The following is a 21,098-nucleotide window of genomic DNA, read 5'->3' as shown; positions in this document are numbered from 1 at the left end:
GCCCTCCCGCGTTACACGGGGCGTTAGCTCAACTAAGGTCACCACTGTTGGCGGTTTCTTTGATTGATTGTAGAGAGCTGGCACGCGCGGGGAGGACGACTTAGCGTCCTTTTCAAGACTAGGGGGCAGTCCACACTCTAGCATTGCCCCTCCATGAACGTGCTTCGAAGGATGTCTTTACCCATGGGGCCGTACTGGAAAAGTACCCGCTTCTACGCAGTAGAGCTCATCGAAACAAGTTGACTTTGTACAGGCTTGACAGCCTGTGGTCAAGCTTATCAAGGTGAATTGAGTTGGTGGTCGAAGTCTCCGCACGCCGTCTCAACATGAATGTTCCCCGGCTGTCTTATCTGTCGAGACAACAGCCCCCTCGCAACACCACAGTCCCCGCGGATCCGAACTGACACTGTGACCCGTCACTTTGGTCACTCTCCTCAGATCTCGGGCGATGCACCCCGAATCAAATCACCGATGACCGGCGGCGCTGGGCGGTTCGTTCGCGCCATATCGCTCCTAGACTACGAATGTAAGTAGTACTTAGGCCACCAGTAGCCGTTGCTGGTCTTATTTAACAGTTCCGGAGCCGAGCTTGATCTGTCTAAACTCAACTTGTGAAGAGGCTATCGTTTTCCCTGACCACCTGGTTATCTTATCGTACGCGAACCAAAGAGACATCCTCATACGAAACTATCTCAGCCAATAGGTATTTTACTATGGGAAGCATTAAGACCGAGACATGGGAATTGGCAGCCGGACAAAAAACGAGAGTCACTCGCGGCAGCACTCCCCTCAGAATGGCTTGTTCCCAAGAACCTACTTCCTCCGGATTCCCAGGACGACGTCACATCGTGGCCCGAGACTTCGGGCTGGTTCACAGAGAAAGAGCTCGCCATCACGAACAGTGACGCCGCCGATCTGATCCCCAAGCTCGCATCCGGAGAACTCAAGTCGGTAGAGGTCACAAACGCTTTCTGCAAGAGGGCCGTTGCCGCTCATCAGTTGGTGAGTACCCCTCTCCTCTCCTCCGCCTGACTCTCTTCACTTGCAGGTGGGCTCTTCACTCACAAGTAAACTAGACAAACTGCCTCTCTGAAACGTGTTTTGACCGCGCACTCGCAACAGCAAAAGCCAGAGATGAGTACCTCGAGCGCACTGGAAAGCCCATCGGGCCCTTCCACGGCTTGCCCATCTCCCTCAAAGACAACTTCAATCTCAAGGGGCTTGATGCCACCGTAGGCTTCGTTTCTCACATTGACAACCCCGCCGAGTACGACGCTGCCCTCGCCACGCTGCTGGAGGAGGCTGGCGCCGTCTTTTACGTCAAGACCAACGTGCCGACGGCGATGATGATCGCGGAATCGGTCAATAATGTCTTTGGCCGGACGGTGAACCCGAGAAACAGGAATCTTACTAGTGGTGGGAGCTCCGGTGGAGAATCTGCGCTTATTTCGTTCAAGGGCAGTCCTCTTGGTGTCGGAACGGATATCGGTAAGTCATAGATCACTCCAACTCTGGCTGTTGCTTGAACGAAGGCCGGACGCTGATTCTCTCATTCGTGAAGGCGGTTCTCTCCGCATTCCCGCCGCTTGCACCGGCATCTTCACCCTCCGACCATCCTTCGGCCGCTTCCCCACCTTAGGTTGCCGCTCCGGCATGGGCGGCCAGGAAGCCGTCCAATCTGTCAACGGCCCCATGACCCGAACCATTACCGATCTCGAACTCTACAGCAAAACCGTCGTCAACCAAAAGACCTGGCTCCACGACCCGCGCTGCGTCCCGATTCCGTGGCGCGAGGTGGAACTTCCTTCGAAGCTGAAGATTGCAGTCATGTGGAACGACGGCATGGTCAAGCCCACCCCGCCCGTCACACGCGCGCTCAAGGCGACTGTTGAGAAGCTGAAGGCCGCTGGTAGCGAAATCGAAATTGTTGACTGGGAGCCCGTTGACCACAGGCAGGGGCTGACTCTGCTGGAGCGCATGTTTGTCGCTGACGGCGGTATCTCCATTCAGAAGGAGCTTGAGAAGTCCGGTGAGCCACTCAGGCCCGAGATGGCGGCGTACGGGACCGCGAAGGAGCTCGGGACGTACGACATGTGGCAGCTTCACCTCGAGCGTACCGCGTTCCAGAAGCGATATCTCGACCGGTGGACCGCGGCTGGGATCGATGCGATTCTGTGCCCCACAACGCCATTTGCGAGTGTGAAGAGCGGAGGCTTCAAGCATGGTGAGTTTAAAGATCATAACTACCTCTATGTCTTGTCTTGAGGAATTGTTCTGACCCATGAACTTACAGTTGGATACACGGGTGTTTACAATGTCCTCGACTACTCTTGCGTTTCCTTCCCGACTGGCTTGACAGCAGACCAAAGCTTAGATACGCCTCTCGACTCCACAGAAAAGCCACTCAGCAAAGACTGTGAGGCTATCCACGCCGAATGTAAGTCACGTTTGTATTTCTATAATCAAGGACCAACATGGCTAATGTTTCCTACGCAGACGATGCCGCGACAGTACATGGCATGCCCATCAGCCTGCAATTGGTTGCTCGGCGGTTGGAAGAAGAGAAGGCGATAGCTATGGTCAAACATGTTCTTAGCGTGATCTGATACTAATTATCAAGCAACCTTTGAAATAGAGATAATTTTAAGTATCACGGATTATGTGTGTTCTAAATAGTGGTCCACACAAGCCACGAGACCTTCTAACGAGACGAAGTGCGTCCTTCTCTATTATGATACACCTGCAACGCTCATCATTCGTGTACCCAAGCCGTCTAAATCGTCTTTCACCTTTTTATTTCACCGCGTAGCTGACCTTTGACTTCCCTTTACTCCTCGAAATCTTCTTCACGACAGTTTCCCCGCACAAATCCGTCGTGTCGACATGCGTACCACCGCAAGGATACACCTCGGCGCCCACAATCTCCACAACGCGGAACTTCTCCCCGGGCGGCGCAAGACTCCGGTCCGGAATCAGCCTCTCGAGCCCCCGCGGCCGGAAATCGTCCTCGTCCCAGAAATCGACCTTGACCGGCATCTTGGCCGCCAAGAACTCATCCACCTTGCCCTGGATCGGCTCCTTCCATTTCCCATCAATGAGGCCCTGGAACTCGCATGATGCCGAGTCCGGGAAATGCGACGCCTTGAGCTCGTCGAAGCCCTCGACTTCCTTCTCGAGGAGGTGCCGTACCGCTGCGCCGAGGACGTGTCCTGCTGTGTGGAGGCGGGAGTACAGCAGTCTCTTCTCGACGTCGATGGCTTGCTCTACCTCGTCGCCCTCTTTAAATACCGCGTCTCCGTTGAAACGTCCGAAATGTAGGACTTGGCCGTCGCGTACGGCGTCCATGCGTACAGAGTTGACGGCGAAGAAGGAGCCTGCGGTGGCGGTCATGGAGCCGATGTCGGAGGGCTGGCCGCCGCCTTGGGGGTGGAAGATTGTTTGTTCCGTCACGACTACGTGATCTTGGTCGCTTCCATCTTTGAAGAGCCCGCGATTGGCTTCTTCGAGGTCTGCAAAGGGGCGGATGGCGGTGACGATGGTCTTGAGAGTGATGAGTTTTGCGTTGTGCTGGAAGGCCAGGTATGTTCTGGCTGCTGCTGTCGATGCCATCGTTGTGTCTGTGTCTGAATCTATGTATGAGGCCTTTCTGTTCCGAAGGCGATCTGGGAATGAAACTTTATGAGACGATTTCAACGTCTGGAAAAGCGCCTATGATAGCTCTATAGGACTGGTGAGTAGTTGGGGTATCTCTTCTTGGCTGTTCTAACCGGTTCTACAGCCGGCGGGTTGACATGAAGGGCGCGAGTGATGATGAAATGTGGTCCGAAAGGCACTTTGGTAACATGAGATGGGGCCTCGGAGCGGCGCGTGCACGCTCTTTCAAAGGAATTGACAGGGATTGATTTTCTCATCCCCCTAAGAGGGGCTTTAAGAGCCGCCGTCCACTTAACCTCTTTAAATATTGAGTCAGGTTATCAACTGATTGTAGATCAAGTAGAACCAACACAAGCTTTGCTGATGAGAAGTGGACGAGCAAACCGGGCACACACTGTACTCATACTCCAGCATAACCCTTGCGTGGTAATTTCTTTGTACATTTCGGCGGTCGCCGCACCCACGCAGGAAGACGCCAGAGGTAGTGGCGAAGCACTTTATCCTTGCATCCGGCTGCTAATTAACCTTTGAGTTGCTGACTTCGAGTGGTTAGATGAGACCTGGATGTTTTCAGCGTAAGCGGCATGAGCAGCAGTCTGATTTTGCCCCAGGAAACGCCTTCACAGCTCAGGCCCCTTGACAATCTACTTACGCGTGATGCCCATTTAACAATCGCACCAACTGAGCCATGCTAGAATCAGGCAACTATGCACAAAGCCTAGGTAGCTAAAAACGTTTCTTGTGTGAGTGAAAGCTATGCGCTGTGGAACAGAGTTATAGATGAATGTAGCTCATACTTTCGGAAATCCTGCCCTGCATAAAGATCTTGGAGCGTTGCAAATGTAGTTCGGCGCGTCACTAGCATCTGGCCCGGCTGGAGGCGGATCGATCACAGAGGATTGCGACAACACTTCATTCGCTACAAAAACTATCTCAATGAATCTCTTGATCATGAATTTCCCTGAGAATTGAATGAAACATTGACAGTTCGAACTTCCAGCCTGTTACAATCCGTATACGTGTTGTTGGTTCAAACCATTTTTAAGCTACTCAGCCATGATTGCCTCCTTTCGATGCCTTAGATGCCTTCGATGCCTTCGATGCCTTCGAATTGGCGGATTCGACTGAATGCCACGAGTTCAGGGAATTCTTACCGTTTTCACCTATGTCGCCTCTGTCCATACGCAGGTGATTCAAATCGTGCTGATAGTCATTCTCTTTACTATTGACTTCGCCTCGTGATGCCCTTGAGCCTGGGAGATTTGGCGCATTTCGCTGTTTTTCTTTTAGCTCCTTGCTCTGCTGGGAGCGGTGAGAGTTTAAGGAGTCCTGGCAACCTGTACCACATTGTTTGGCATTGGCTCTGTCGAGGTTGTTAATGTATTTTGCGTCGTCTGGTCGTAGTTGATCTCTATGAAACTTCTTGTCGTCGGCCTTTAATTCAGCTTTCGTCGGCTTCTTGTTTGCTCTTGGGACGATTGAGAGATCATTGTTGGGAGAGACGTGAGTGATCTCCTTGTCATAGTGCTGGATGGGCAACCCGGCATCTTCGGTGTCTAAGCCGAGGACATCAACCACAGCCTCATCCCTAGTTTGAAGGTCGGGCTGATCTGTGACCAACATATCAGAATCAGTTGGAAAGGTCTTGAGGCTTCTTCAGCTTTACCTTCTTCCCCTACTTTGATTTTGATATTGTTCGTGTGCATGCCATTTCTGAATGATGGCGCCGAGGCGTAGGAGAGATCGGAGGAGACGACGATGGGATGTGCGGCTAGAGAGGCTGCAAGGGTCTCTAAGAGGACGATAATGACGAAGTACATGTTGTGCAACTGGCTTTTACCTGGTCGTAGGATAAGAATGTAAGGCAGCGGAGTGCTAAGGTGACTTGCAGAGATAAAGGATCAACACGATGTCTTCAAGTGGGCTTAATGCTGCTTAAATTTGTTACGCAGAACTTTCTTTCAGTTTGGGAAAAGATAGCTTCCAGTTGTGGCATGACTCGCTCTCATTCGAGCGTGGAAAGTATCGACTCAAAGAACAGTTAAACATCCGGTTAAGATTTATATTAGCGCCGATATTGAGTTAAGCTAGAGCTTTTGTGTTGTTCCTTACTAGATAGAGTTAAGCAATAGAAGTGAGGCTAACATGCGGCATTTCTAACGAGCGATACTTGCTAAACTAGAATTTTTAGAAAGGAAACTAATTTTCTAGCAAGCTTTCAGGGCAGTTGTGGTTGCGAGACTGGTCTGCGCTTTTCGAGATCGAAGCCTTGAGGGATGAGCTGTTTGAGAAATCCATAGAAGTTAAGATAGGCAAATTACCCCTCTCCAACCCATGGTTCACCAATGATCCTCGTTAACTCAATTCTTCGCAGTACACGTACGCTCCTAAGCAGTCGGCACCTTAAAATTCAGAAAATCCCTGCCCTCACTCCGCACGCCATCAATACCATCACAGACGAGCGAAGACACACCGCGTGAAGTGTGACGCGGCCGGCAACTTTGTAAATGGCCAGATAACGAGCCGATAAATCGCACTGTGTGCTCCTCGATGATATTTTGGAGCTTAGATGTCGCTGTGGCGGGATGTTTGGATGTACTGGGAAGAGTGTGCGCTTAGATCTGCGATTTGAACCTCATACTTTCACCACGTCGCAAATAGGGACAGGATATTAAACTTATGCCTGTCTACAGATTCGTAAGTGCACCTGGAACTCTTGATCGGCCGTCGAAAACCGGCCGTCGAAAATTCAGATCAGTATTTAGGCTCGAAATTTTACTTTAAGCCTTACAAGCCTCATGATATAAGCTGTGGGCTTCTGATTCTTGCATGATGCTGAGTTTACGCGCACTTTTGCGGAAATGCCCCTAACAATGGCTGCTTCCCAAATACTGCATTTCAATGTATGCACCTAGTAAGGTCTCTGAAGCCCAAATGTCGCTGGTTCAATTCCAGTCACCGGCACACAAGATCCTTGGTTCATGAATCTGTGGCAAGTAAAGGGAGGCGGAAAATCTGGCCGAAGCTTAATGGGAGAGTGGCAGAAAGATTGAGACGATCATGATGCCGACCACCTCACCAATAACAACACCCTTGGTGAAGAATCCGACATGATTGTTCTTTTGGCTACATTCGTAACATGATCACCAAGCGACCCAATCTTACTCCGGCAGGACCTCACACGGACTGAATACAACGGCAAGCCCACCGTAGTACTGGCTGCAGCATACTTTAGGCAGAAGAGGAAACGCCGGAAACGTGAGAGCGGTGGATATCAAACTGGAGGACGACCAGAGATTTTGTTAAAGCGCCCAATCCCGTCTCGACGGAAATCGCGGATTTAGAACGAAAATCCACACCCACGGCCCCATTGATGGGGAGAAAAGAGGAAAGTTCGGGCATTCAATGACTTGAGTCCAATCTAACGGTACAGGGCTGCTCAAAGACCCTTTCAAAGGCGGGCACTAATCACTTTTGCTGGTGGACGTGACACAGCTGACCCAGCTTTGGTGTCCAATTGCCGGTGTTGGCCTTGCTGGTAGAAGCTACTGGAATGTTCTCAGTCAGCTTGAGCTCCTTCCTGATCATCACCGGCTTCGCATTTCCATGGAATGACCCATGACTGACTGTTGAGCCAGAATAAACCAGGAAGCAGATCATGATGGCCACACGTAGTTGGTCGAGCCAAGAATTGCCGCGGAGGCAGAGCGACAGGTTCCTTCAAGATTTGTGACCCCTTCCAGAGGAAGAGAAAGACACGCTCCGCCGATAAGCCCATGTATGTGCTTCCATATTCTACATCATCGAATCGCTTAACGCCCGAGTGACGTATGATTTGGTTTCGCGGAAAGGCGCGGGCTTGGATACGCAAGTTCAATCGAAAGAGGAAATTGGATCTCAAACTACATGTACGTCTCAGCATGCGGAACTCATAATAAGATCAGGTTGATGCTTCGATGCTGAGAGTGGTCCTGTGTTTCTGTTCCACAACACATGTGGCCAACTTTTCATCGGCATGGGCCGAGTACAGCATTTGTTCCACCATCCAGGAAGTGGCTCATGAACCAAGGCACGACCGCCCTGAGTACATATACTGCAGACGATGCCCGAGCATACTATTCACCACTATTGCCAGGAATCTCACAAGCACGTTCACCGCAAGAAAACGGCCATTAAAATGCCACAATCCAAACGGACAGTACAATCAGATTAAGGTAATGTTGTCTTCCCAAGTATTAAGCCTCACCAACGTTGACATTTCTTAAGTTTGGGCTAGTCTCATCACAAATATGAGTTACCTCCCCGGGCTTTTGACCTTACATCATTCCCTCCTGGCCTCGGATACAAATTACCCCTTCATCGCTCTTCACACAGACTGCTTTCCCGAGGAGGGCCGCGCCGCCATTGCTGCCAGAGGGATCCCCCTCCAACGGGTTCCACGGCTAAGCCCTTCGAACACAAGAGACTACTCAAGCGAGCCACGTTTTGAAGACACATGGATCAAACTGACCGTCTTCTCTCTCACCGCGTACAGCCGAGTCGTCCTCCTAGACTGCGACATGCTCGTGCGCAAGAACATGGACGAGTTGATGCTGCTGCCACTGAATCCCGCCGGCACCACCATCACTACCGGCACAAAGGTCTTCGCTGCCGGTCACGCGTGCACCTGCAACCCCCTCCAGCGTGCACCTGCAACCCCCTCCAGAAGCCTCACTACCCGGCCAGCTGGGTCCCGGCCAATTGTCCGTTTACGTCTCACCACGCCGACCCTGATGCAGCCCAGACCAACGGCAAGGATCTTACTCAGCAGCCACTTGGGCTTCTAAACAGCGGTCTTCTCGTCGTGATCCCCTCCAAAGGTCAGTACGAGGCGATAGTAGACTGTGTCAAGACCGCACCTGCAGAGTGGGTATTCCCTGACCAGGACCTCCTCGCCAATCTGTTTCGTGGACGATGGGTGGTGTTGCCCTACGTTTACAACGCACTGAAGACGCTGAGATGGAACGGCGTGCACGATGCTATTTGGAGGGACAAGGAGGTCAAGAACATTCACTACATCCTTAGCCCCAAACCTTGGGCTGATCGTGAATGTGATACATCGGATCACGACGAGTCCCATCAGTGGTGGTGGGCGGCGGACAGGAAGCGCAGGGCACGGGAGGAAGCCGATGGGATTTCTGATGGGTATTGAAACATGCAAAAGAATAATTAATTGGAATTTTTGTGTATGCCATTGACAATAGATTCATATTATGGTCCTTCACAGATCTTCCACGCTGCGGATGGTGCTACGTAATCGGATACCTATGCAACCCGAACACAGACTAAGAAATGCCAGTACGTGAAAACACTAGGAAACTACATGGATACCTTGCAAGTGAACGGCATATGACTTTCTTCAACAGACACCAGGAGCCTTGATAGACAAACGATCCCTAGGTATCCTTATTGTTTACTCAGTGAGCCAATGGGCGGTGGCCCCAAGTACTCAAATGTTGTACGCCTGAGTCAATCATCTCTGTTTCTCTAGGTAGTTACGAGAAGAAAAGTTTTTACTACTGTAGCTTGCTTGACCTATTGTAAGGCCTTTGGTTAGGTGCCGCAGTGTTCACATAATACGCCCAAGGTGTGTTCTGGGTTACTGGGTTTGAGTTAGACATCTACTTAAGTAGCCAAGCACTTGCTGCTGGCCTTCTTGATCACACGTGTGGTAACTACCCCTATTACTTGGGAAGGTTCTAGCGTTTCTGATCGCGAAACAGCCGTAAATTTGACAAGTGGTCCTCTGTATGGAATAGGCTTGGCGCACGCCAAGTCATTTCTTGTCGCTGTAAGCTTGTATGTCTTGTCCGTAGCTATCGTCAGCTCCCTCGGTGTTCTTATCGGATCAGCTGTATTTACTTGTCTAAGCGCGGTCGGATTTCGCCCCACCGTTGCGGAACGCAACCAGATTTTCCAATGCCAGACGCAGCCAAGCCAAGGCTGGTGCCGTATAACTGAAAACACTTAAATACCAGTGATTATAAGTGCCTTTCTCTTAATATTTGAAAAATAAACTCCTCTATCCGATGTGAACTTCAAAATGGGGTATTGATCACGCCGGTAGAGATCTCTGGACAGTAAACTGGAGTCGGCGCTCGTAATAAAATTTAGAAATTAGCCTGAAGTCAACAAGGTGCTAAACAACAAAGATGGCGTCAAGAAATGGTATTCCTCTGTTGCCACACAACTACCATAATCTTTGCTTCAAGACCAGAGAATCTTTGTGGTTTTCACTTGCCGCTGTCGGGTTTAATGACGGTTGAAATGCGATCGGTCTGAAATTCTTCACCCCATACACCCCTACGTTGCTGACTCAGAGGGGTCGTCCAGATTGGGCTTGTGAGTGGTTGCGGCAAAGTCTTTATGCGCCATATCAACCGCCAAGATCAAAAGAAGCGAGGCTTTTCCCGCCTTCAAACGGTCGAGAATGGATGCTAAATGCATCCGTTAGTCGATGCGAGTGTAAAGAAGCACACTCTAAGTGGATTTAAGCTTCATCTCCGCTGGCTGTCAGCAATGCCACCGGAAGAACTACCTACAGTCGGTCTCGGTTTGACAGAAGCTTCAAGCACGGACCGGCATCCGGCAACCGGCCGCTACAGGGGGTTATTTCAGAAGCTTGCATCCGTACTCCATTATAGCCGGCCTTTTTCCTCGTGGGGGAACAGGAGAAAGATTTAGGCGCAAATCTCGGCCGTTCGCCGAAGACATGCCGCTTCGATCCTTGGCGACTGGCAACCGCGCGGTCAGTTGTAGTCAGATCTCCAGACGGTAGTCTCCATGCCTACCTTGGAACCTGTAAACCTTGTCAATTCTAAAGCAGCAATGGTAATTAAAAACTTAGACAGCAGCTTCCGAATCGCGTCTGATGGACTGCATGTTGGTACGCTCCTTCAGCTCGGTCTCTCCGTCCCCAATGCCTTTACCTGGTACAAGAATCGCGATAGATCACTGATCTTTGCGGCTGCGAGTCTTTGACACAACCTCAGAGTAGCGAGGCCGGCAATGAGGCCCTGGAAGACATATTGATAATAATGAGGAATACGTCATCCTAGGTGACGATAGCATTGGCGGCCTATAGCTGACTTCGGTATATCGCCCGGCTTGGTGCGCTAGTCTTGCAACTTCGGACCAGTTGGTGACGCGGTCTGTTAGGGTTACATCGCGGCCATTGTTCAATCGTCAATGTTGCCAATGCTCGTTTCTTTTTTTCTCAAAAAAATTCCCCGCTAGAGTGGAGCTGATGTCGGATGAACTATGGATTTACTGCGAGCTATGTAGTTGTGCTTCATGAAACAGGTTGCCGAAATGGAAATGTGATATTTTTTCTTGCACGTAAGGTAAGCAATGGTGAAGTCTAAACTTTCCTAAAGCACCTCGCGTACGCTTTAACTCTGCTATCAAGAATGGCTCGGGACTGTTAACCTATTAAAATCTTACAAAAGCATAGGTCAGCATAATATGTAGTAAGGAGGAGGAAAGGGGGCGGAAGGGGTGAGCCTGGCAGGGGCGGAGCGGGGCGGATATGGGTCCGTGTTTGTCATGAAATGCGCGTATCCGCGGGGATGCCGTTCACAGCATGGACGAGGTAAGTAGGTCTTCAAAAGGCCTCCAGTGATTATTGAGTTGTAAAGTAAGAATAATAGCAATGTTCGTGTGGCAACTTCCCTTTGGAGAAACGCTCCTATCTAAGACGGAGCCTGATCATTGCCCTGGATTGGAAAATGCTAGATCTTGATTACTGATATCCCCGAAAAAAACATTGTGTCCAGCGATATCCGTACTTTGTAGGAACATCGATGCCCCTGCATGTTCTTCGTGGAGACCACGGATATACTTAGTTAGAGTACGGCCCGATCATGGCCCACTACAAAAGGTGTGCTTGCATGCCTTCGGATGTACCCGTGGCCGCGGGAGAGGATCTCAGGCACCGCCTCCACGAAGAAAAGCTTAAAAGCCAAGAGTCGAAACGGAGTATGATATGACTCGCTCTACGTGCTCGAAGAACAGATATCGGAGGGATGACAAAGCTGACCGTGAAGATTAGATTAAGTTGTTCAGGGGTAAGGTAGTTATCACAACAGAGAATTGACCAGCGGACGGAGTGCGGCAAGTGCCACAGATTGCAACATCTTGAACCCACTCCGAGAACGCAATCTCCGCCACGGTGGCGGAGTACGTTCTTATTTTTAATGGTATGCCCGGACGTTAGCCGCGGTCAGTTTGACATCTTATGGTTATTGCGGCATGTTGACCAACCACCAGGTCACCTACCTACCTACACCAGAACTGCATGAGGGTTCCAATGTGTAAAGTAGACAAGGTTGCTCTAGTAGCAGTCCACACTTTCTCAACCAACATGACGAACCACATGTTGATTTCACCAGGAACATTGGGCCCACAACCTTGTGCTTGCCATATCGATCTAAACCTGAGCCGCACTAGTCTATACTCAGCATCGGACTACGCGTCCTAGACTTTAGATCAGGACAGCGACTCGTGTAATGTAGCATTCTAAGTGATGGAATAACATCCCCAGAAGGCCTTATCTCTGTCCCCTAGTGGAATGCAGCTAGAAGCGCGGGTAAGGAGATGTGCCTCGGTGGGGGTAATGGATGCTCTACCTTATGCAGCACGGGGGTCTCGGTCGGCCTTAACCGACTTGGCGTATTGCGCCATGCTCAGGTACGCAACCACAGCAAGTTCGAATGGAGGCTGACTGCCGGGCAGCTTATTCTTGGCCAGAAATGATCCAGGTAAACTGAATGCCTCCATAAAGTCTGTATACTAGGTAGAATCTGGTCTAGATAAATAGATGTTCATCTGTCCCAAGAAGTGGATGTCTCTTTTCCGGGCAAGTTCACAGTCTTTACTACGATTGCCACTAAGTAATTATCACTCGTTCTTTTACTACAAGTCATTCTCTACAGTCACTCTTTTTTATCTCTTTAAAGTTAGAAGATATTCGCCCACTAGCAAAGATGCCCTCCCTCTTGTCCACAGCCATCACCATTCTGGCTGCCTCTCAGGGGGTTCTAGCAGCCTGCACTAATCCTTCCGTCCGCAAATCTTGGTTGGTGCCGCCCTCTTCACCTGAGAGAACGAGGCTATGGAGAGGAAGTTCGCTAACACGAATCCAACAGGTCCGCCCTGACTGACGATGAGAAGACCTCGTACATTAGCGCGACCCTTTGCTTGATGGACCCTGCCCAGGCTCCTGCCAAGACCGGGTATGCTGGCTCCACGACTCGCTGGGAAGAACTCCAGGCTGCCCACGTCTCTCAGGCTCAGTTTGTTCACTCTGTCGTAAGTGTTAAGGCCCATTAAGCGTCGAGTGAATTAGGCGAGTACACGATCAAAAACGAAGGCTAATGCAGAATTTGTTGTTTAGGGCGCCTTCTTCCCTTGGCACCGTTGGTACATGACAGTCCAGGAGAAGCTCCTCCGGGATGAGTGCGGCTACACTGGCCCCATGCCGTAAGTGACTCATTACAAGCCACTTCATCCCTTTTGCATTAAAGGCTCTTCTATGGGCTTGACATAGATGCATCATAACCATACCTGGGTGATACTGTTACTAACGAGTGGGCCACATACAGATACTGGGACGAACAGGCTGAGCAAGCCGTCCTGCCCTTGGAGAACGCGAGCATCCTGAACGCCAGCGCCACGGCCGGCTTTGGCTCCGCTTCCCTTGACGCGAACGGCTGCGTTGTTGATGGACCCTACACCAATGTCAGACTGACTCTCGACACCGAGCTCAACCGTGTTGCCCCTGTCTGCCTGAGCCGTGACTTCAAGCAGAAGGAGTACGATCAGGTCGCTCAGAAGATTATCGATGCATGCATGGCTCTGGAGGACTATGTGAACCTGAACAACTGCTTGGGTGCCTCCCCTCACACTGGTGGCCACTACGCCATCGGCGGTACTGTAAGCAACTGCTCCATTCTCACAATGCGCACCTTTTCTGCCATGAGACTAATGGCATCCCTCAGATGGACGACCCCTCGCTCTCACCCGGCGACCCGCTCTTTTTCCTCCACCACACCAACCTGGACCGTCTCTGGTGGCAGTGGCAGGCTCAGAACGAGTCCCGTCTGACTGATATTGGCGGTAATAACGTCGCTCAGGGATTCTTCTGGTCTAGCGTGCAGCCCTCCTCCCTCGGTGTCAACGCATTCCTTCCCTACTTCAATGACAATGGCAATGAGACCACGCTCAACCATGTCATGTTGATGGCTGGTATTGCCGAGAACATCACCATTGCTGAGGTTATGGACATCAAGAGCGATGCCATCTGCATCGAGTACCAGTGAGATTACACGTAGTGAGGTCTGTATCGAGAGCAACTTGTCTTAGCTTCTCGTTTGGAGTTAGACTCTAATTAGACAGGTTCTATGGAGGTGTTGATGAGAGAATTGCGATAGTTTCCGCTTTGGGCTGAGCGAAAATTGCATCTACATTTAATATGGGCGGATGGATATTATATAGACTGCGTTGCTTCAATGGAAAATTCTTATACCCAATTCCCATGCCAGACTATTATTACTGCTGAACTTTCGTTCTTTGATCGGTTGATCCTTAGAGGCTTTCGCCTGCTTTCGACCCTTGCGAGAGGAAAGAATCCAAGAATATTCATGGCGAGTGTCTCACGGCGGACATCCGTACCATGAGATGTTCCCCATGTCATAAACGCTGTACGTAACGATAAGGTATTATAAGAGTGATCAAGTACAATGGAGACAGGATTCCGGAATTCCCAAGCTTAAGTGTGATTATGCGATTGTTTGAGGCAGATCCTAGATAATAACCAACAATGACAGAACTTGCTTCTCAAGTCTTGTTGACATGAACGATAATCTTCCCCGTTGTACGTCCTTCCCTAAGCTTCGCATATGCTCTTGGTGCGTCGCGCCACTCAAATTTTTCATCAATCAACACTCGTACTTTTCCCTCTACTATCAACCTGCTAATTGAGCTCAGATCCTCTTGGCTCGGCGTTACCCTCACGGATTGAAACTTCCTCTTACCACTACTGAAGAAACCTGGCAACAGGCTTCTCCGCAACATACCTACCATCGACTTTGACATACCAACCTGCACGAACACTCCCTCTGACTTGAGGAAATGCGAGCAGCTTTCGTACAAGCCCTCTGTGCTGCCAACATTGTCTACAGCGATATCGAAAACACTCCCCTTTCTCTTGAGTTCGGTAACAACGTTGAGTTTGCGGTAGTCGATAACTTCATCAGCCCCGAGACGTTTGCAAAGATCGACCTTTGCCGTCGAACAAGATGCGACCACATAGGCACCGGCAGCCTTTGCGAACTGGATAGTGAAGGAACCAACACCGCCACTTCCACCGTTGATAAAGACTTTAGACCCTGGCTTCAACGACTCTTTTGGAAGAGATTGAAACGCCGTCAACCCAGCGGTGCCTATAGCAGCTGCATCGTCGTGGTCGACGCCCATAGGGAGCGGCGCAATGTTGGAGGAGGGAGCGACGAGGAGCTGACCCAGACTACCAAACCGCGGGAGCTTGGTCCCGATGCTCAAGGCCCCGAAGACAACCTGACCCTCGGAGAATCCGTCGGCACCGTTTTTGGAACGGATTCGGCCACAAAAGTCTGAGCCTGGACTGGTGTCCGGCTGGAGCATGAACTTGCCAAAGACTGGGATCTCGGGCAGCTTGTACTCAACGGGGTTGATGCCCGCTGAGATGACTTCGATGAGGACATGGTCTTTGGAGAGCGATGATGCATCTGGTGGGATCGCGTTTTCGTTGAGAGTGAGGGAGTTTTCTAGTGTCTCCTTGATGGAGCTGTATTGCCAAGCTTGTATCTTCACTGGCAGAATCGAAGGGAGGTGTGCGGCGGAAGTTGTGCGTTATAACTTGGTTTCAAGTCAGATAACCCTGCAGGGAACGTAAAAAGGTAATGCTTGAGAGAAAGTCTTAACAGAAGATTGAAGATCGTCAACCAGCCTCAAGTGCCAGGTATTAATTCATATATCATTGCAACTGATCTCGATACGGATGCTGTGAGCGTCAAAGGAAGTCCGCACCTAGTCCGTCGGATTACAGGGGTCATTTAAAGTTATCTCGGGTTCGGATTGACCCCTGGTTGGAAAGCTTGTTTGCAGGGGCCTCACACCCTCTGTGCCTGAACCACTAGACGAAATAGAATTGGGCATCTTTTGGTCTTCATGGACAACCGGCGGAGTTTTGAGAAAAGAGGAATGCGATTGATAGCTAGCTAAGAAACTGCCAACTTCCCCCGGCGAGTCTCCGACGAAGCGAGATCTACTTACTAATACCCCTGAAGGGAGGCTAAACCTCGTCAACACGCTTACTCCGACTTTATCTCCTCTACCAGCTAAGTGTGTTGGGGTGAAGAACCTCCATGTTATCAACGATGCCAAAGTCGCGAATGCCACCACCGGGCGTGTAGACACTTCCATTGTACGCAACAGCCGCCATGCCGTGACGAGGGGTGTTCATCGGCTGAAGCTTCTCCCAGGAGTTGGTGCGCGTGTCGTACACCTCCGTTTCGTTAAACACGAAACCAGCCTCCGGATCCAGATTTCCTTCGCCCCCAAAGGTGTAGATTCGTTGCCCGACAATAGCCACTGAGACACCACCTCGAGGGGTAGGCATTCGCGCTCGCTCGCTCCACTTGAGCGTCTTGAGATCGAGGACGTAAACTGTGTCGCGGACTGCCGTCTGGCTACGGAAACGGCCGCCGACGACGTAAAAGTTGTTTCCGATGACGCCACCCCCGGCGTGCTCGCGGCCTTCAGGTAGACTAGGTAATGGCTCCCATTCCTTTGTGATAAAATTGTAAGACGAGACAGTATCGACAGTCTCTTGGAGCCCATCTTCTCCGAGCTCGAGCAGACTGATGCCGCCGGCAACAATAATCCTATCGCCAGTGACACCAAGGATGGAACTGCCCCTCTCCGTGCCATTGGGCATGGGAGGGAGCTCAGTCCACGTGTTGGTCTCAGGATCATACTCGTAGCAGTTTGGAAGCGCGCGGAAGGCCGCACCGCCGGAGAGTCCGCCGAGAATGTAGATCTTGCCGTTGGCCGCAGCGGCATTGGCGTGGTTCATAGGGATCGGGAGGGGCGCGACGAAGGACCACTCGTCTTTGGGAACGTTGTACACCTCCACAGAGTCAATTGTGGAGACACCAGTCGGCTGGCTTGCGTCGGGTTCGATGCCGGCAACAACGTAGATACTATCGCCGAGAGCCACGGCGGCGTGCTCCTGGCGAGGACCGCCGACCAAGGGTTTGAGTACTTCCCACGTCTCGGTGGTTGCTAAGGTGCACTTGGAGGGCGCAGGGGCGGCAGCTGACTGTCCACTGAGGAGTGGCAGCAGAGCGAGACAAGAGGCGAGGTGCTTTGTCAACATGATGAAGTGATAAGGTAGAGATAGGTTCAATGTGGATAATTAAAATGTGATGTCTTCAAGTCAAGATGTCTGATGTGATGACGGTTTTGAAGAATGATCGAGATTAGCTCTCTGGCTTTATACAAATTCGTCACCCCTTCCCCTGGGTATCAACATCATGAAATCCAACTCATTTTCTCATCATATGGTCGTAACGAGCGCCAAGGTGCTCCATCAGGAGTGAATGGCTGTCTTCAGCAGCACAGCCTCAAGGAACTACAGCAGACATGGTATTATTGAGAGCGAAAAAGCTGGACTCCAAGCAAGATGATCAAATTACTGTGGTCTCGGGAACTTTGAACTGTCCGTGTGGCCGTAATGGAAGCCATGCGCAAAGAAGACTGCTGTCGTAGATGACATCTTGATGTAAGGTAAACCGCCTTTTGTTTCGGGTTCGGATTGATACTGATTCTTGGCAACGGAGCAATTTGTAAGTCTCCATGAATTGCCTCTCACGCCAGATTGCGCACGATGATTCCTATGTCTCTTGGTCTCTTAAGTCTAGTACTATCCATTTTCGACATTTGTAATCATACCGTGTCTTGATTTAGGCAACCAGCGGGGTACGAGGAACAAGGTACGTAAAGCTTCTATTTGAGAATATAGATGGCTATCAAGGTCATGGTAGGAAATGAAATCAGCTGATATACCTAAATCGAAGAATGACCACGGGTTGATTCGGTTCTCCGCCTCATTTAACACTCGTCAGAGGGATATCTCCGTTTTGACTAGCTAGCCTTGGGTTAACATAGTCTTCTGGCCACTTTATCTCATTGCGCCAACTTGGCGGAAGAGATCTAGTTATTGCGGCAAGCAGGTGACGTCCCCACGCTTTCATGAACCAAAATTGAGATCCCGCTGCATGAAGGACGGTACAATAATGCGCAAGAATGACTAAAGACGCAGGGTCTCTGACAACAAGTAAGGCCATGAAGTTTTCACGCAAAACCATGGGCCAAGACACGGCAACGTTCAACTCGGGAGTGATAGAAGATGCCCGTTCAATGCTATCCCGGAAGCCCGAGATTGTCTCGCTGATGACATTCTTAATCTCCGGACTAACGTTTTGCTGATCCAATCCACACTCGATTCGCGAGATGTTCTCTTGCAGCAATGTTAGTAACTCGTTGCCGCCTAGATACGGATTGCATTGCATGAAGTCCTTCAATATGCCATGTCGCACATTCTCCCTAGCCGAGGCCATGACACTGCTGACACCGCGGATGAGGGTAAAGACCTCCAAGATGTCATCAACTTCTAGTTGCCGGAAGGGACTATGAAGCGTTGGACCAGAGGCAGCGAAGGCGCCAATAAAGAGTAATGACGAAGCAGCGAAGAGAGCGTCGCAGTTCGCAGGCGTGACGTGCGAAATCTCAGCCTGAACTCCACGAATTGCATGGTGTTGGTGCTGTAACGCCAAAGATAGTTTCTCCTGACGCTGTTGTTGTTGCTGCATATGAGCTCGCGTGAAGAAAGATCCAAGTGGTTCCATGGTTGCGAGGTGAAAGGCGGAGACTGCGAGGATCTGATGCATGAGGTAGGGCGAGTCCGCTGCCACTGCCGGAACCTTATCGCGCCAGGTGTGAAGGTTGGCACCGGGTAAGGTTGCGGAGGTTACTGAGGTGAAGTGGTTCATCAAGCCGAGATCCATCATCCAGGGGTAGGCGTTTTCGGTCACGGGTCCGACGGGGAAGTCTGCCCCTAAAGAGGGCGGGGGTGTTTTCGATGAGGCTCCTCCTGGTGGGGTGCTCTTGGATGAGATGGTCGACGAGTCGTCTCCGTGGCCATCTAGAGCAGAGGCGCGGATTTGCGAGCCATCTTGAATTGAAGATGGCGCCAGGCTACACTCGATCTGTAGTCTGACGCATGCGCCACAAGGTCGATTCTCATCGCACTGAAGCTATGTTAGCCTTGGGTTGTCTTCTTGGTGGGAAGAGGTGGAACAAAGCGGAGACAAGACCATAGCCCGACGCACCTTGACCTTTCTCTGTTTACAGTTGGAACAACCGTTACGGGACTTTTTGTGTCCAATTCGCGGCATATTGGGCAGAGGCGAGGGACACAACTAACTGGGCCGGTTTCTTTCGATTATCGACTCGAGACTGCAGAGATAATGGACTGGGGCGCCCGAATCCGAAGCCGATCGACCGCTCATACATATTTATCTATCCTTAGTGTGCAGACTGGGTTGCGGAGATTTGATTTCTAAGAGCCGCGGACTTTCTAAGCTTAGACAGTGGGTGAATCAACACCCGCGACAAAACCTAGTCAGTGCTAAACTTACACGTATTCGACGCAAGGGCCACCAGTCATTCGAACATCAGCCAAGACTTAAGCCAAGAGATTGACAACTTCAAGACATGAGATATTAATATCGACAGAACAGCAAGCATAGCCTCAATGATGTTTACGAAGAGCCTGCGGGAAGAGATATCGATATCAGAAAAATCGTTGATAGGTCATCGAAGCCAAGGAAGGATATGCTACTAGCAACGCGATGTTTATATAACCATGAGGTGGAACATCATGCCAAATTTCCATTACTTTATCCAGGAAAATACCTATTATTGCAACAACTTCGGTTTCTCGTCAAAGACACCATAGAAGAGTGCTTCACTGTCTGAAAAAAAGTCTATACTTCATCTTCGAGGTCACCCAACCATGGACTCACCAACAGATAACAGCCCCGGCGAGTTCGTCTTCTACCACTACGACCCTTCTCTTCCGGCAGCATGCATCTTCATCGCCCTCTTCGGCATTTCATCCGCGCTGCACCTTTTTCAGATGATCAAACTGCGGGCCTGGTACTTTGTTCCCTTCTTGATTGGCTGCTGCTGTAAGTGACGCTTATCGACACAGATCCATGGCTCCATGGGCGCATCTTGCGATAGAAATACCTTTCACTTATTGATATTCCAATTTCACAGTTGAAATCGTGGGCTACATAGGCCGTGCATTATCCGCAACAGAAACCCCGAACTGGTCGACGACCTCGTACACGATCCAGAGCCTGACGCTCCTTCTCGGGCCCGCGCTCCTTGCTGCGTCTATCTACATGGTCCTGGGCCGTCTCATTCGCTTCCTTGAGGCCGAGCACCTGGCTTTGATCAGAACAAAGTGGTTGACCAAACTCTTCGTCTTAGGCGACGTGATTTCTTTCGTGACGCAGGGCGCAGGTGTGTTCCTCTCCATCTCTTTAATAAGAGACTTCAGACCCGCGGGTAGTCGGGCTAATACATACCTTGAATAGGCGGTGCAATCCTGTCTAGAGCAAAATCCCTATCCGACGTCGACCTTGGGGAGAACATCATTATCGCCGGCCTCGCAGTTCAAATCCTCTTCTTCGGAGGCTTTATCGTCGTCACCTGTCTCTTCCACTATCGCATCAACCAAAACCCCACTGATCCCTGCAACTCTGCCTCCTTGCGCTGGAGACCGTTCCTCTGGATTTTGTATGGCGCAAGTCTTCTGATCATGATCCGTTCGGTGTTCAGGGTTGCCGAGTACGTAACTGGTAGCAACGGAGCGCTGATGGCAAGCGAGGTGTACATTTACGTCTTCGATGCGGCGCTGATGTTCCTTGTTGCTGCCGTGTTTAATGTGTTCCATCCGGGTACCATTATACAGACAGAGAACAAGTTGACGGCCATCTCGGAGAGTAGCGTGCCTCTTGATTTGCAGACGTTTACTTAGGTGCTGTAGTTACCTGCTCCCTGGCGCTGAGCTTGGGTCAACGGCGGAGACCATGATACTGAACGCTCGTGAAAGCGGGGGATTTTCGTGGACATCGAGCGGTTCAGCAAAAACGTTCAGAATCTTAGCAATTGACATCACATGTGGGACTTGAGTTTGATAGACACGGATCATTACCTTCTACTTGGACCCTTGAACTGCAGTCTTGGGTTATTTTATGTTCATACAGTTTTCTCTCACGACCCGAAGAAGTCTC

The 21,098-nt window shown here is 50.6% G+C and overlaps 8 protein-coding genes across 8 annotated transcripts; 4 read left to right on the top strand and 4 right to left on the bottom strand.

The window, feature by feature from the left end:
• Positions 1-471: 471 nt before the first annotated feature.
• Positions 472-2,606, top strand: CTAM01_15562 (amidase; the record flags this gene model as incomplete). The annotated part of the gene is made up of 6 exons (XM_060531559.1): positions 472-526; positions 782-1,002; positions 1,077-1,488; positions 1,562-2,224; positions 2,294-2,437; positions 2,497-2,606. The coding sequence occupies 6 exons, from the start codon at positions 472-474 to the stop codon at positions 2,604-2,606; spliced, it is 1,605 nt and encodes a 534-aa protein (XP_060373876.1).
• A 187-nt stretch (positions 2,607-2,793) lies between these two features.
• CTAM01_15561 (alanyl-tRNA synthetase) lies at positions 2,794-3,609 on the bottom strand (the record flags this gene model as incomplete). Its single annotated transcript, XM_060531558.1, has 1 exon — positions 2,794-3,609. One exon carries the CDS (start codon positions 3,607-3,609, stop codon positions 2,794-2,796), a length of 816 nt encoding a protein of 271 aa, XP_060373875.1.
• Positions 3,610-4,704: 1,095 nt separating this feature from the next.
• Positions 4,705-5,474, bottom strand: CTAM01_15560 (uncharacterized protein; the record flags this gene model as incomplete). Its single annotated transcript, XM_060531557.1, has 2 exons — positions 4,705-5,264; positions 5,321-5,474. The coding sequence occupies 2 exons, from the start codon at positions 5,472-5,474 to the stop codon at positions 4,705-4,707; spliced, it is 714 nt and encodes a 237-aa protein (XP_060373874.1).
• Positions 5,475-7,943: 2,469 nt separating this feature from the next.
• Positions 7,944-8,845, top strand: CTAM01_15559 (uncharacterized protein; the record flags this gene model as incomplete). Its single annotated transcript, XM_060531556.1, has 2 exons — positions 7,944-8,314; positions 8,380-8,845. The coding sequence occupies 2 exons, from the start codon at positions 7,944-7,946 to the stop codon at positions 8,843-8,845; spliced, it is 837 nt and encodes a 278-aa protein (XP_060373873.1).
• Positions 8,846-12,677: 3,832 nt separating this feature from the next.
• CTAM01_15558 (uncharacterized protein) lies at positions 12,678-14,012 on the top strand (the record flags this gene model as incomplete). Its single annotated transcript, XM_060531555.1, has 5 exons — positions 12,678-12,769; positions 12,840-13,002; positions 13,088-13,173; positions 13,296-13,626; positions 13,692-14,012. The coding sequence occupies 5 exons, from the start codon at positions 12,678-12,680 to the stop codon at positions 14,010-14,012; spliced, it is 993 nt and encodes a 330-aa protein (XP_060373872.1).
• Positions 14,013-14,665: 653 nt separating this feature from the next.
• On the bottom strand, positions 14,666-17,110 carry CTAM01_15557 (uncharacterized protein; the record flags this gene model as incomplete). Its single annotated transcript, XM_060531554.1, has 3 exons — positions 14,666-14,721; positions 14,790-15,517; positions 16,068-17,110. The coding sequence occupies 3 exons, from the start codon at positions 17,108-17,110 to the stop codon at positions 14,666-14,668; spliced, it is 1,827 nt and encodes a 608-aa protein (XP_060373871.1).
• Positions 17,111-17,840: 730 nt separating this feature from the next.
• Positions 17,841-19,190, bottom strand: CTAM01_15556 (C6 zinc finger domain-containing protein; the record flags this gene model as incomplete). Its single annotated transcript, XM_060531553.1, has 2 exons — positions 17,841-19,043; positions 19,125-19,190. The coding sequence occupies 2 exons, from the start codon at positions 19,188-19,190 to the stop codon at positions 17,841-17,843; spliced, it is 1,269 nt and encodes a 422-aa protein (XP_060373870.1).
• Positions 19,191-19,810: 620 nt separating this feature from the next.
• CTAM01_15555 (uncharacterized protein) lies at positions 19,811-20,842 on the top strand (the record flags this gene model as incomplete). The annotated part of the gene is made up of 3 exons (XM_060531552.1): positions 19,811-19,985; positions 20,077-20,325; positions 20,400-20,842. The coding sequence occupies 3 exons, from the start codon at positions 19,811-19,813 to the stop codon at positions 20,840-20,842; spliced, it is 867 nt and encodes a 288-aa protein (XP_060373869.1).
• Positions 20,843-21,098: the final 256 nt, after the last annotated feature.

This window comes from Colletotrichum tamarilloi (genome assembly GCF_030869305.1).
Source record: "Colletotrichum tamarilloi strain Tom-12 chromosome Unknown Scaffold_167.1, whole genome shotgun sequence".
Taxonomy (NCBI): domain Eukaryota; kingdom Fungi; phylum Ascomycota; class Sordariomycetes; order Glomerellales; family Glomerellaceae; genus Colletotrichum; species Colletotrichum tamarilloi.
The sequence above is the reverse complement of the archived record's forward strand: the minus strand, read 5'-3'. Positions and strand labels throughout refer to the sequence as shown.